Source organism: Rhea pennata, chromosome 3, assembly GCF_028389875.1.
Source record: "Rhea pennata isolate bPtePen1 chromosome 3, bPtePen1.pri, whole genome shotgun sequence".
NCBI classification, from domain to species: domain Eukaryota; kingdom Metazoa; phylum Chordata; class Aves; order Rheiformes; family Rheidae; genus Rhea; species Rhea pennata.
Genome location: NC_084665.1, coordinates 72,536,317 through 72,551,214, shown reverse-complemented (window position 1 = coordinate 72,551,214; position 14,898 = coordinate 72,536,317). Strand labels below are relative to the sequence as shown.

Below are 14,898 nucleotides of genomic sequence, written 5' to 3'. Positions count from 1 at the left end.
TCTTGGCTTAGCACGTTGTCTTTCATAGCATCATTCACAAGTGTTTAATTATTAACACAACCTTGACAAATAACTTTGCCAGCTTTACTACCCGGCACGATGCTGAAAGGTGACACGACCAAAACTCTGTGTCCATTATTGGGAACAACATAGGCTGAGAAAATTCATTTCTTTATTTATTTTTCACCATGCATCCGTATCATCAACCCCAAAACTCTTCTATCAGGCGCAGCACCCCCAAACACAAGCTGGGACATCATAGCAATCTTATAGCCCAGGTAGTGCTGGCCCCTTGAAGATGAGAGCTGCACTACCCAGGACTCTCTGTGGGATTTTCCTTTACTCATTTTTACCATGAAGTGATCACATACATGCTTATGGCCATTCATATGCTGATGACGTAAGAGTGACACAAGTCCCACATGTGGACAGACAGAAAGGGAAAGGGCAGTAGGGGATAAATTCAGAGCAATACTCTTAAGCAATTGGCTGCAGAAAGCATACAGGAATAAAGAAGGATAAATGTAGCAGATAAAACAGACGGCCGAGGGGGGGGAGGAAGCGGGCAACAGTAAGGACTTCTTTAAAGAAACAGGAAACTAAGGAAATTGCAGCAATTTCATGGACCTGCGAGCAAGCAGGGACTGGGGGAAACGCTCACAGATGTACAGAGAAATGAGGGAGGACGCGGCCCCACGTGCTACCGCGGCGCCATCTCGGTTAGGGGCAACAGCCGCCCCCCCCTCCCCGGGAATGAGAGAAGATGTGGGTGCCACGGCAGTTCCGCCCTCGTCCGGTATGTCTGACTTCCTCTCCGCGTCTCGCTTTACTTCCTCTCGTCGCCGGCGGCGCTCTACCCGCCAGTTCGCTCTCGCGTCTATGGTGCGGGAGGCCGCCGGGGAACGGTGGCGGAGCGGGCGGCGGCCGCGGCATGAAGCCGGGCGGCCGCGGCGGCGGGGCGGCGGCCGTGCCCCAGTTCCTCAGCAAGGTCTGGGCGCTCGTGGAGGATCCCCAAACCAATGAGTTCATCTGTTGGAGCGCAGTGAGTGCGGGGGGAACCCGGCGGGCGGCGGCGGCCGGGGCCCGGGGCGGCTCGGTGAGGCGCGGCGTTCGCCGCCCGCCGCGCGCGGCGACCGTTGGCGCCGCCGCCGCGCTGCTGCGGCGGCTCCCTGAGGTGATGAGGGCTCGGCCGTGTCGTCCCTCTCGTAGGACGGGCAGAGTTTCAACGTGCTGGATGAGGAGAGCTTCGCCAAGAAGATCCTCCCCAAGCACTTCAAGCACAACAACATGGCGAGCTTCGTGAGGCAGCTCAACTCCTGTAAGTGCTTCTCGCCCCCGGCCCGGCCCGGCATCCCTGCCTCTGGGGCTGCGTGCTCCGCGCTGTGCCTCTGGGAGTGACAGCTGGCGTGTCAGCCTCTTTTTCCTGTGCCTGAGATTAGTCCTGCACAGCTGAAGGTGGCTCTCAGGCAGGTGACTCCATGGCACTGTCACGTCGTGGCTGAGGTTACCTTACCTGTGGGAACAGTGTGCTGGAAACCTCAAAGCTGGTTCGTCCATACTTTGGTTTGACACTACCACAGCCAAAGTCTTTTCTGTGTTGTGTCTAGATTTTCATGATTGCTGCAAGAGTAGTCCTTGTGATACCTGGCTGAATTAGTATAACCATTTGGTCTTTAAATTTGGGTGTGAATGTAGGAGGGCCTGGAGTTAAATCATTACCTAGTCTGCTATGCGAATTACCAGTGATTTAAAACTCAAACACACCTGTCCAGGTCAAGAAAGAACCACTTCTGAAGGCCTGCCCTTGTTGAGTTGTGGTTTTGAGTAAGGAGACTATACAAGGATGTTACTAATGTCTGTCTTCAGGTAATACTTTAATATTTAATTTAATATTGTCTTTAATGTCTGTCTTCAGGTAATACTATGAATTCTGTATTTCCCTATGTCTCAGAATAAGCAGATGCTTTAAAAACATCATAAACAGCAGTTAAAATGTCTCTTACAAAGAACTGGTTGGGACTCGCAAAGAACAGCTTTGGGAATGGCATTTTCAGTTTTTCATGATGAATTTCCTGTGTTCTTGGAAGAGTGCAAAGCTACCAGAAAGGAATTACTACACCCCCTCCCCTCCCCCCCCAATAAATCATGATGTCTAACATGGAAGTGAGAATCTTCTGTGGCTATTGGTTTCTGTAGAGGTATATAGATGCTTTTCCATATACCTTTTTTTTTTTAATGAATACTATTCTCTAATGCCTTGATTAGCAAAGGGCTGTGTGTGTTCTTGAGTGACAACTTCTTTAGGTGAAAAGATATGGCTTGACAAGTCAACTGTAATCCAGATGTCCAGGTTAAGTGTGAGGGACAAAATGTACTGCCTGGTGCATTATCTTTTTAATGTAAAATATTGTGATTTTCTCAATCTGATATTTTTTTAAGAGCTTCCTTTAATAGTGTTTATTTTAAGACTTCTATGACTGACCTATTCTGCTGGCAGTCACGGTAACAGTTGACCTGGAACAGTCCTGTGCCTTTGTAAAGTCTTTACAGTTATGCTGTCTGTGTGTTCCTTTTTTTCCCAATAACTTTCTCCTGGCTGGCCAACTCCAGTGAACACTGAGAAGGAATAGAAGCCTTCAAGGTCCTCCAAGTGTTAGGACATCTGGCACCCTGGTGGAAGAGAAAGATACAGATTAACACTAGTACACAAGGATTGTTGCAAGAGGCTGTACTGTAGTAAGTTGGGCTGTCATTCATCATGAGCTCACTGGTCAGTCTTTTAGCATCTGAGTACCAAATCAGTTGCAGCACATCTTTCCCCTAACCAAGATGAATAAGCAAGGCAATGTATAAGGTTTGGGGAAGGAATTCTGACAAAGTAAAGGGGAGAAAGAAAGAACAGGAATTTGCAAAGGATTTACTTGTGAGAGGCTTCATCAAGGAAAGTGTAGATTCTGCTTGATTTGCTGCATATTAAATGCATCTTGAGAAATGATGAAGAGATGGCATATTTGTGAGACACAGTTCTTTTTGTCACTATGTGTAGCTTGAACACTGCAAAATAACAGACAGCCTCAACTGAAGGGCTACTTGGGAAAGACTGTAGTCTTGGTGAAAGGTTATAGCAGTTATTGAAAGCTTTATGTGAAGCCTGTGACTTGTAGGCTTATGTTATATCCAGGCTGTTGAGTGATTATGGACAGTTCTGACTGAGAGCAACTTTTTATACCATGTCTGGCAGGTACATGACAAGGAAATCAATAGATGGATCTCACTGTGATTTATCACTGTTTTGTAACTTGCGTGCATTATGTTGGGTTCAAGCAAATTCAAACTCATGGCTCAGTAAGCAAGACTGCAAACAGGGAACCTGCTGTTCATGCTCCATGAAACTCTCTGGCTGCTCATAAGATTATTAATTTTTTTTAACTATTTTTCATGGTACTTTACATGTCAGGGTTTGAGACTTTTGATTCTCCTCTGTATATTAAAAAAAATGCATCTCGGTTTAAGAGATTTCTATTTGGGTGTCTTTGAGACAGTGAGTGAGGAGAGTGCCTTGTATACATGGTTACAGATTTTGTGTGTGGTTTTCTTTTTTCTTTTTTTATTTTGATTTGTTCACTTTCAGAAATATCACTTTGAACTTGGAAGTAGTCTGGCTGACATTTCAGTCTGTTTTTTTTTTTAACTATTATCCTAACTTTTTTGTCCTTACAGCTTTTTGTGTGAGGAATCAAAAGTATTTAAGTATTTAGGGTTTTTGTTTGTTGGTTGATTTGTGATGGTGGTGTTTTGCTTTTCTTTCTTTTTCTTTCCTTTTTTTTTCATGAGGTTATTTGCTTGTGAACTGCTGATAAAGGCTTCTCTGACCAGTGGGTTTTTCATAGAACATTGCCATTGAGTTATTCTGATTCCAGAAACCACACCACATGATGGCAGGTGTATTGTTTAGGTTTTAATCGTATTAAGTGTTCCATTAAATCAAGTGAGATCAGGAAATTGAATTCTCAAAGCCCTCTAAAAAATAATTCATGTTATTAATCACTGAAATGCTAGGGTCATTAAATCTGAAGTCATTAAAAGCTTCTAATATTTTAAGTTTGTGGCTCATTTTGCAACTGAAATGTATTTGAATCCAGTGTGGGTGTGTGTGTTTAACAAGATGTCTGTTAGAAATGAGTGATGTTTAAGCTCTTGTCTGCTATGGTAGTTTCAGTGCACCATATAAATACAGGGCTGATAAGACACTCTTCCTTGAGTGAACTATTGTGTTATAAGAATGCATTCAAAAAGACAACACAAAAAGCAGCCATTGTGATGCAGTAAGTATTTTTATGAAGATTTAAAATACTAAAACTGAGTTACAAAACGAAGATATTTGCAGTGAGGTTCCTACAGAAGCATTAAATAGTATGTTTATTGGCCTGGACGGTTCTTAAAATATTGTTGTTACTGATAATGTTAAAAAATACATCTTTGGTTTGATATACTCCGTCCGCTTTCTGTGCATAATAGCACCTCAAGCAGTGCAAGACTAACAGGATGTCCTAGTATTGATGAACTTTCCTGCATAGGAAGAAATTTAGCTAAAGCACACTATGACTTTCTTCTGCACCATAATTCTAGATTGAAATGCTAAATCGTAGTGAAAGTAGTCATCTAGAATTGGAATATAATGTCAAGAACACTGAAAGCATAGCCTAGTAATTTAACCTGTGTATTGGCAAAGGGAGAGTTAGTTTTCCCATGTCTCCTTTTAGGAATTGATAGCCTGTCCTGAGAGAAATTTTCCGTAGAAAACTTATGCCTGTAATATCTATGTAATTTTAAGTCAAGGGGTAGGAATGAAAAAGCAAACATAATTGCATTCAAAGCCTATTGGACTGAGTGATTGTAACACATCTTTTAAGCAACTAAAATGCAAGCTTAAACCAGTTCTTACGACTCAAGAGACTGAAAACTGTTTATTGAAACAAATGTCAGATAAAGGCTCAAGATGCTGAATTAGCAGTATGCTATTCCAGATATTTATAGTAGTAGTCCAGCAATTTCATAGGCATATAGAGCAATGGGGTGTTCAGAAAGCTGTTTAAGCTTCCGAGCAGGTGCAGAATATGAATGAAAGTACAAAATTTCCTGATTTTTTGCAAATTATTTTGCCGTATTAAAATCTCGTAATACTTTGCTATTTCAAACAATTTCTATCAAGGGAGTGTTACTTAAAATTTTTCTCTTTACCCTATCTTCCGTGTAAGTTAGTCTTTGCTTGGCCACTTTCTCTGCTTCTTTTTTCCACTGAGTGTGGTGTTTTTAAGTTCATGCTTGCTGAAATCTGGGATTTTGGCATTTGCAAGAATGTATCCCCATAGACCTAAAAATCCATTGGGCCTTCTAAGTTGTGTTTCTGTCAGATCTGCTGTGGTTTAATAATATCTGTCTGTTTCAGTTTTCCAGTATCTTAGAACCTAGCAACACTAGATGATTAGAAGCAAAGACTAATCTTTCCAGTTTCAGTACCTACTCTTAGTTTGGTATGTTCTTAAGTTAAGCTTAAGAACATTTTTTTATTATTATTATTATTAAATAACTTATTTTTTTGTAGAACAATGTAGTTTTTCCAGTTTAGGGTACAACATACCTACTGTCTATTTTATTAATGAACTATAAGACATTTTGCATCCTTTGAGCTCTAGCTTATCAGTTCTCTGAATTTCTTTTTCACCTTATTTTTTATCCTTTTGTATATCCTTTCTAAAGGTGGTTACTTCATTTTATGACCGCTCACCAGAGTTTCCTTCCATAGCTGGTTTCTCTAATGGTTAGAGTGAAATTTGGAAGCATCTCCATAATGTGCAAGTTGTTAGTCAGCCCAGCAAAATTGTTTTTTTTTTTTTTTTTTTTTTTTTTTTTTTTTTTTTTTTTTAACTTTTCTTTTGGATAGATGTATTCCAAGAACTTGATGGACATCCCCTTCTTCCCTCCCCTCTTCTCAGCCCAGGAATTGTCTAAGTAGCTAGTCTGTCACATCCTAGTGTTATGCTTGTAAAGTTTTCAAAAACACAATTCCAAACATATAACAAATTTCATATCAGATTTTCAATTGTTCTAAGCGAGTGACAGTGTTAGGATTTTTTTGTTTTGGTACTCAGCTACTTCTGCCTCAAGTCTTATATTCGTCTTAGGAGCGTCTCATAATAGGAAAAATTATTTCATTTCCGGTAAGTGGCAACTTTCAGAAATAACTAAAAATTTGAACAAACATGCAAAAAATTTGAATTTATGGAAAAATGAGATTTTGGGGGAGCGAGGAAAAGGAGTGTATACATATGTTTATGTTACTCTTCCAGTTTTGACAGAGCAGTGTAGTCATGCACTCCTCTTTCACATTTAACTTTTCTAACAGCTTTCTACCATCACATTTATAACTCTGTAATTTTTCTTTGCTTTGAACTGCTCTCCTTTTCAGTTGCATCAGGATCTGTTCTTGATTGTATGGTTTTTTTTTTTTTTTTTTTTTTTGTACTTCGGGTTTTTTTGGAGTGTGTATTTGTATTTGTCTATTTTTGGTATGAGTTCTTTTGTAAGTATTGAATTGCTTATCCTTACGCCAAAGAACTTTAGATATTAGAGACTGTTTGTAGTAGTTTTGCAATGGTGTTAAGGTATGTAGTGAGGTTTGCTTTCCCTGGGCAGTCTCTGCTGAAGCAAGCTGCCTGAAGTTTTGGGTGGTTTGTCATGTAAACTTTAAAATATTTGTCAGGGAATATCAAGTTTCAAAGGGAGGAAGACTTTCCTTCTCTTCTCTTCTCTCTCTCCATCCCCTTTGGGGCAAAACGTTCACCATTTGTTTATTTTTCTCCCTGAAAGTCATGCTTGGCCATGTCCATGTCTGAATTTTGTCAGATGAGCATACTGTTGTTCTTGCTATTGCAAATCTTAACTATTTGGTTTGTCCTTTTATTTGGACATAAGGAGATGCCCTGTAACACAAACTTTGTTTGTGTTTCTTTCTAGATGGTTTTCATAAAGTTATGCATTATGAATCAGGCTCAGCTAAGCAAGAGCGATACGGTTCTGGCAAATACCAACATCCCTTTTTCAGAAAAGGCCAAGAAGAGTTGTTGTCAAAGATAAAGAGGAAAGTAAGTAACTTCAGTTTATGTCTACATGTTTGCTCATTAATTTTGAATATTATACTTCCAGAATGTCTTAGGAAAACTCGTATACACTCACAGATATGGGTATGTTCTAGTCTTGGACTCTTGCTTAGTCATATTTGTCTTTGCAAAATATGAAAAGCCCTTATCAAGTGTTGCTGGAGAGCATCATTTAGTACTGTTACTATGAAGTTACTTGGTTGCAAACAGTATGTTGTATAATCCAACTTCTATATTTGCACTGCAGTATAAGAAAACTTTTCATAGTGAGTATCCTAAGACAGTATCATCAGCTAAAAATGTCAAAAGGACTCAAAAGGTACAAACTGTACACGATTTTGAAACATTGGCAATTCTTGCAAATCGAATGTGTGTCTAAAGAGCTGTATGAAAAATACTCATTTTAGAATTTAAACCTCCAATCCTAGTTAGCCTGAGTGTTACAAGTGCACATTTGTCATACTCCTTAACCTCTCTTTTTGTCTTTTCATGTACGTGCTTCTTTCCTTTATGTGAACCCTCTGATAACTTGAGGAAGAAGCTAGATTAAAAAGAGTTCTAATCATTCATTTTTGTCTATTTCTCACTGCTCTTGTTCAGTGTTCATATCTTGGTTGTTATAGGTGCCTTTACCTCGTATAGAAAATGGTAAGATTGATCCAGAGGAGATCCACAAGATGTTAGCAATTATTCATCAGGTGCAAGGAAAACAGGATGTAATAGATTCCACACTTGAATCACTAAAAAGGTATGTTGAATCATTCTAACACTAACATTTATCAGGATTCTGAGCATGCTTTTTTTGCCACACCATCATCCTCAATAGGCAAAGTCTTGTTTGGGTTCTGTTAGGAAATAGTCATTCCAATGTTTCTTTTGATTGTGAAAAGTTATTCCGTTTAGGGAACATTACATCCATCAGTTGCTTCAGGGGCCTAGATAACTGAATTGCACTGATACAACCACTAAACATGGTGGTCAGCAGCCTGCCGCACTCCGTGTTCTGCTACTGCATCTGTTACATGAAGCAATGCTGAGGGGGTTTTTTTGCTTGTTTTTTTTGTTTGTTTTTTAAATAATGTTGACCTACATTCCTAAACAATGTGCTTAGGATCACAGTCCTCCGCCAGTTATTAGATTTCATGTTGTTTATATACTGCTTAAGATCGTGAATCTGGTATGTTAGCATCTAGCTGAGAGAGTTCTACAGATCTTTCTCTGTAAAGAGAAGCTAGGCAATTTTCTGATAGAGAATTGAAGTAAGCTTTCTGCTAAATTGAGGGACTCCAGCCTGCAAATTACATATCTTAAATCTAGTAACCACCCTTCTAGAATAGGATAAATGTCCCTTTGGACATGCATGGCTTGCTGACTGTAAACAGAATACAGAGGAGAATATAGAAGCTTAGAATTGTATGTCAAGTTTTTAGATACCTAAAACTGGCTGGAATGTGTTCTACCTGAAGTGGCTTGTGCTTTTGGAAGATTACTTAAAATTATATCTGGTGTGCAGCTGAATCATGTGAACATGCTTCTTAAGCACAGGTTTAAATCCTGGGTTGTAAAAGAAAGCAGGAAAACTTAAGATGGCTGACACGGTCTTGTGTGATTTGAGGCTTTTCTGAGACAATTCTTGAAAGTTAAATCTAGAGAGGCAGCTGAAGATTGGTACCTCACTGAGACTTTTGGGGGCTTTTGAGTATTTTTCTGAAGAACCTTTAAAGCTAATTTTGAGGTCTGAGAAACTGACTAGCTTGCACTTGTATAACCTCTACCTCTTTAGAGAGGGTAATATATATCTGTTCAAGATGGATTGTTGTCTTATTCCCACGTCAATTCTTTTTTCTAATAAGAACACAGCTCTTGCAATATAGGAACTCCTTTTAGCAAATACCACAGTCATAATTTTAAGTTCTGCCTTTCCTGTTCTGTGTTTTGAATTTCCTTCTGCTGCCTTTTCCTTAACATTGCATTAGAAACTTGAACTGTATACAAATAGGATGGGGTTTTTGTTTGTTTGGCTTAGCTTTCTTTGCCCCTCATCACATTCTGATGATGTAACAGTGTTGAAAAACTATGTACCACAATGAAGAGTGTTCAGTATACATGGCTTACTGAACTCATATCCTCATCTTGTCAGTTCTCCTCAGAGGCAGCACATGGTATAATAATACATATGAGACAATGCTTGTGGAGAGAGGTAGTACCTTTTATTAGACTGACTTATAATGGAAGAGGGTGTCAGGCAAGCTTTCAGGCGCACAGTGACCTCAAAGGGCTTATGTGCCCAGGCGCACATTGGTTCTTTTTTCCAACTATGTTAGTTAGCCTAATAAAAGGTATTACGTCCCCTTACAAATACTGCCTGTGATCTGTGCCTCTGTGATCTGAGGCTGCAAAAGCGCCAAAACCATTATCAGGACTAATGGACGTGCTATTCTATGTGCTATTTCCAGTTTCCTCAGTCTTGTTTCCCACATTCACTTCTTCCTGTCAGTTCTAGAGTTTTTATACTCAAAATATGATGAGGTCTTCTTAATGAATGTGGTCTCTTTCTTTAAGTAGACTATGGAACCAAATCTAATTTATCTGAATTGAATGGGAATTTTCACTTTGCAAAAATGCCAGAGGCATTCCATCTTTCAATGCTTCTTTAGCGCATGGCTCTAAGAAATGAGATCTAGGTTAATAATTTTGGGAGCCTAAAGGCTCCCAAAATACTTGCAAAAGTATGTACAATTTATCAGTAGTGTATGTGTCAGTCACATTTGTTTGTTTGCTTTGAAGCTTATTTGTGTTCACAAACGACAGAAAAGCTCAACGGGGTGAACTTTATTCTTGCCTTCCTATTACTAAGTGAAGGATACTGGCAGCTTGTTTGAGATGCTTACTTCATATTGGATTTGTGTCCCACTTGAGATAAATAGCTAGACTGTAGAGCAGATAAGGTGTTAGGGTGTGTTGGAAATGATCATAGAATCAGTAAGGTTGAAAGGGACCCCTGGAGATCATCTAGTTCAACTTCCTGAAGATTTCCTGGTGCTGGTTCCACTGGGGCTTGAACTTAGGACCTTCAGTGTGTAAAGCAGATGTGATAACCACTACACTATCCCTCTACGCAAATGTCTTAAGTTTGTCATGTTTTATGTCCATAGAGCTTTCCTGTTTTTATAAAAATAGGTTTTATTTCATTGTGACAAAGGTTTAAATGATTATTTTGAGGATTTTGGTGTTATCTACAAAACCTCAGTTTCTTCCCACTCTTTTCCTGCTCCCCCCTCCCCTTTTTTTTTAAGATGGGAATGTTAGGCCTCTTTAAGAACTACTGAAATGTTTCCCTTGAATTTTCAGGGAAAACAAAGCCCTTTGGAAGGAAGTTCTTGATCTTAAACAGAAGCAAATTCAGCATCGACAGCTCTGTGAGGCAGTGAGTAGCCACAGTTGCTGAGTGACTTTGAAACATAAAACTTCTAGATAGTTTTAAATTGTGTGATTATGTCCAGTTAATGCCTTTGACACTGAGGAGAACAGCGGTGCCATCCTGTAATTGCCAGCTCTGTGGACTTCTAGAAAATACTCTGGTTTAAATAAATGAGAACATGAAGCAGTAGTTTAAATTACTACTTCGCAGAATTTCCTGCTTCATACCTAGTTACTGTGAGGAATTTCGGATGAAATACCTTTCCCATAAAAGAGGATATCTGTCTTGTATGAATATGATGCAGCTGTCTAGGCAGCTAAAATGATCAAGGAGGGGGCCAGCTGCTTTATAAGGGGAGACTGAAAAGTCTGGGTTTCCTCTGTTTGGAGAGGAAAAGGCTGAGGGAGAGGATATAGTTGAGGCTTGCAGAATCACAGCAGCAATCAACAAACTGAACACAAATGTGTTTCAGCAAATTCTGCCATATAAGCTGGCACTCTGTCCTTTTATCACTAGTTTAATTTAAAATGGATAAAAAGCAGTTCTTCATGCAACAAATAGTGAAATTCTGGAACCTGCTGCCATAGGAGGCTGCAGAGGCAGGGTGTGTTAGCAGGTTCAGAGATGGATGAAACAAATTCATTAATGGCTGGTCTATGAATGAACACTAAAAGGGCTGCCGTGTACACTCCAATATCCCTACAAAATTCTGTGTGCTGGGATAGTGCTAGTGGATTGGATTGAATAAAGTGGCTAGCCTCACACACTCTCCCTAAATAGGCATCTTTTACAGCTGCTGTTAAGCATGCCATTTGCCTGACCTGTCACATCATTTCTTATGTACATGCCAAGTGCCTTGGCTGGGATCACCAGAATGGGGCAGTCGGGATCAAATCCATGAATCCCAGTTCCACGCCGTAGCTGCACAGATCCACCTCTGCATTGAGTACCCAAAGCAGGGATATTTGCTGTGATGGTTAACCATCACAGCAGAACAGCTCTTCCACTAGCAATAGAATGTTTTGTGCTGCTAAGGCGACGGCTTTTCTGTATGTAATTTGATTTCTGACTGTGATCTAATTGGTGACTGGGCAAATTGCTTGTAGCTTTTTTAAGAGCAGAAAGCATAGTCATAGTGCCCCAACATGTTTACATTTTTGGAAACTGTATGTGTACAACTTTCCTCTGGCAAAGTGTACAAATACTCCCAATTCTTCTCATGATTTCAGTATGCTTGTTGAAATTACTATCCTTACATAAGGAATTAATATAAGAATGGGAAAGTACTTGACATCTCTATAGCTGTAATTTTCTCCAAACCCTGCAGGCTTTTGTTACAGCTCTTGGGGATGAAACATAAAATGTATCTTGGTCAGTTACCAGTAGATTTTCCTTAGTTTCATTGAACATCAATATTTTTACTTGTCCTTCACTTAGTAACCTCTTCAAGAGCTTTTTGCTCTGTCTTGGAAGTTAGAACATTCTTAATCTTAAGAAAGAAGAATTTAATAGAATTAATGGATTCTGAAGTTTTTTGTTCTATGATTACTGACAATAACTCTGAGATATTACTGGTCTTGATTATGGACAAAAATCTAGAGTTAGGATGATGTAGGAAGAATCATTATTTTTCATTAATTATTGACTGGCCAGTAGTCTCGTCTCAAATTCATGCCTGCATTGTTTTTTGCCCTTTTTCCCCCCTCAGAATGTTGCATCACAGTGTCATAACCAAACTATGGGCCTGCCACAAAAGTAAGTGAAACAGACTGTAAAACTAACTCTGTTTAGCATTAACTTTATTTTTGTGCTGGTATTGAAAGAACGTCCTCTAGTAGCTTTCAGATAACTGATCTGGCTGTGTGGTTTTTGTGTGTGTGTCATTTGTTTTTCCTCATTAATCTGCATCATTAAAATAGTATCTCCTAGAAGTGTCTCTAGGATTTTATCATCTTCTCTTTTTGTCAGATTCGGTCTAAAAAAAACTTTCATGTTCCTTTTTTTTTTGTTTGTTTGTTTTGTTATGCCTTCCCTGCCCAGCCCTGTGCCCCCCAAGTTCCCAAACAGTAAGATTTACCACAAATGTCAAAAACTATCTTGATATAGATTAATAGTAATAGCTTTAACTTTATGAAGACTATGTATAGCTTAAACTGTACTGGAGGAAAATCTTACTGTGACAGCCATTACTAAAAGTCAGGAAGGAGTTTTCCTGTCTGTCTGGAAGAAGAAGCTCCCATTGCCCTTGTTGTCTACTTTTAATTAAGAGAGCATCCCTCACCAGTACTGGATTTTTTATATATATATATATATATGTGTGTGTATATATATATATATATATATATATTTAAACATCTGATATTTTTATTTTATTTGGGCTAATCCCAAACTAACCATTTGGGATTGGGAATGAGAGTGAAATAGGTATCACAGAGACCTGTAAACTTAAAATCCTGCCAGTACAGGCCAAATGATATGTCCTCTGTAATGAACTCTCGGATTTTTGTGTTCACCAAATACAGGAAGCAATTCCTCAGCAAAATTAGGAGTTCTGCAGTGAAAATGCTTGCCCTGTAAGGACTTCAAATCAAAATAAGGTCACTTTATCATGATTCTTGCACAGAATTATGTGAATCTAGTCTCTTCTTGTGTACATATATTGTAGTTCAAAGATGATGTACCATCACAAGATAAAGGCAGATTTTTAGAAAGCTGAAGTTTCACTTGACCAGTAGGAAACCTAAGTTGGTAAAGGTACATTACGTAGTTATGCTTCTTCCGAAGCTGCTGCTGCTGCCTTGTATTTTTTTTGTATTAAGATTTGTACTGTTCCTGTGATTCTTTGATACCTGCCTTGCTAGCATTGAAATAGCAATGCAAGCATATCTACCTTGCAAAGTTAGCATTGCAAACGCTTTAAATAATCTATTCTAGGCCCCTTATGATAGATAGCACAGGAGACTACAATCAACAGTCTGCTCAAGAACTAGTTGACCAGAGCCAGGTAAACCATTATCTTTAACTCTTCTTTCTTCTCTACAATAACCATTGTTGTTCAGTACAAATATTTGCTGTGTCATGGCTGGAGCTACACTTGATCTTTGCTTGAATTTATAGGTTATGTATAGATGCTATGTGGCATAGTAATGAGTATAATAGGACAATCGTTATAGAGCCAGTAGTGTGTAGCACTTTCTAAAGGAATTCTTTCTTTATACCCTTACAGTTTTTTGCCCTTTAGCTCTAATTCTTGGTAGTTTCATGTTTTAGCTTGGCAACCATCATCACATTACATAGTCTAAGCAATATCACCGATGTAAAGTAATATCACTGATGCAGAAATATCACTGATGCAGATAATGTAACTCTTGCGATGTGTTTTTTTTTTTCTTATTACCAATGTGAGATGTAAATAACTTTGTATGTGTACAATAAGGAATGTATGCAGCTGAAAGAAGTGTAGAGTAACTTCTAGGATCTCATCCCGAGAGGCCCTCTGGCCCTGTTCTGCAGAGTATCAATGCATTTGTTTGGATAGTCTTGTGTTTAAAAAAATGTGCTTGGTTGGATAAGTTCTCTAATGTGTTCTAACGTATTTTGAAGGATCAAAGAATTTGATTGGAAAAAAAGCATATTCTTCATGATATTCACAAAAACTATGTCATATTTGTCACTAATTCTTACTACCAACTTATGGCTGTTCTAAATAGATGCTTTTGGGAAATCTGTTTATTTTTTAAGCATTCAAATTAGTATCATGCAGCATCAGAATGACCCTTGTTTGTTCTTAAGTACAGAGAACTAAAGAAAATACTAGAGAAATATTTGAGTAATTACTCTAAACTATTACCGTACTAATATCACTACATGAAATTTGAAGAGTTATCTTTTATTAGACTCATTTGGAAAATATTCATTTTCTGAAAGAAACATTAGACTAAATGTTGTTATGCTGCTTAATATTTTACCTGAACTATTAAGGAAAAATGCTGTATAATTTAAAGTTTAATCTCTTCTGTAAAAGCTCTATGCGGCTATCACTCAGCAAGCAAGGGGAGAATGTACCTAAATGAAAACTTGGCTTGTATATTCTTGGGATTATTACTTGAGATCATTTAATTCTCTAGTGAATTTTGAAGTGTCTGGTCTTTTTTTTTTTTTTTTTTTTTTTTTTTTTTTTTTTTTTTTTTTAGATTAACTTGAAAAAGCTTTATTTACTGATACCTTTTAACTGTGCCACCAGTTATCTGTTGAAGGAGGTTGGAAGCTTTCAGGAATGAGAGGATTTTGAGGGGCTGTAGAAAAAATATGCCTTGC

At 38.6% G+C, this 14,898-nt stretch overlaps 1 protein-coding gene across 9 annotated transcripts in view; it reads left to right on the top strand.

Annotated features, from left to right (window-relative positions):
* Positions 1-526: 526 nt before the first annotated feature.
* LOC134138645 (heat shock factor protein 2-like) overlaps positions 527-14,898 on the top strand; it is a 28,241-nt gene continuing 13,869 nt past the window's right edge. For 5 of the 9 annotated variants that reach the window (XM_062572609.1, XM_062572605.1, XM_062572604.1 and 2 more), the window contains exons 1-7: positions 893-1,042; positions 1,210-1,318; positions 7,018-7,145; positions 7,784-7,908; positions 10,512-10,587; positions 12,290-12,336; positions 13,516-13,585. In XM_062572609.1, the coding sequence (XP_062428593.1) occupies positions 932-1,042; positions 1,210-1,318; positions 7,018-7,145; positions 7,784-7,908; positions 10,512-10,587; positions 12,290-12,336; positions 13,516-13,585 (666 nt within the window). In that variant the 5' untranslated portion in view covers positions 893-931. Of the gene's footprint in view, positions 797-892; positions 1,043-1,209; positions 1,319-1,817; positions 1,867-7,017; positions 7,146-7,783; positions 7,909-10,511; positions 10,588-12,289; positions 12,337-13,515; positions 13,586-14,898 lie in introns of those variants that run through there. The other 4 variants (XM_062572607.1, XM_062572606.1, XM_062572610.1 and 1 more) reach the window with 4 other exon arrangements.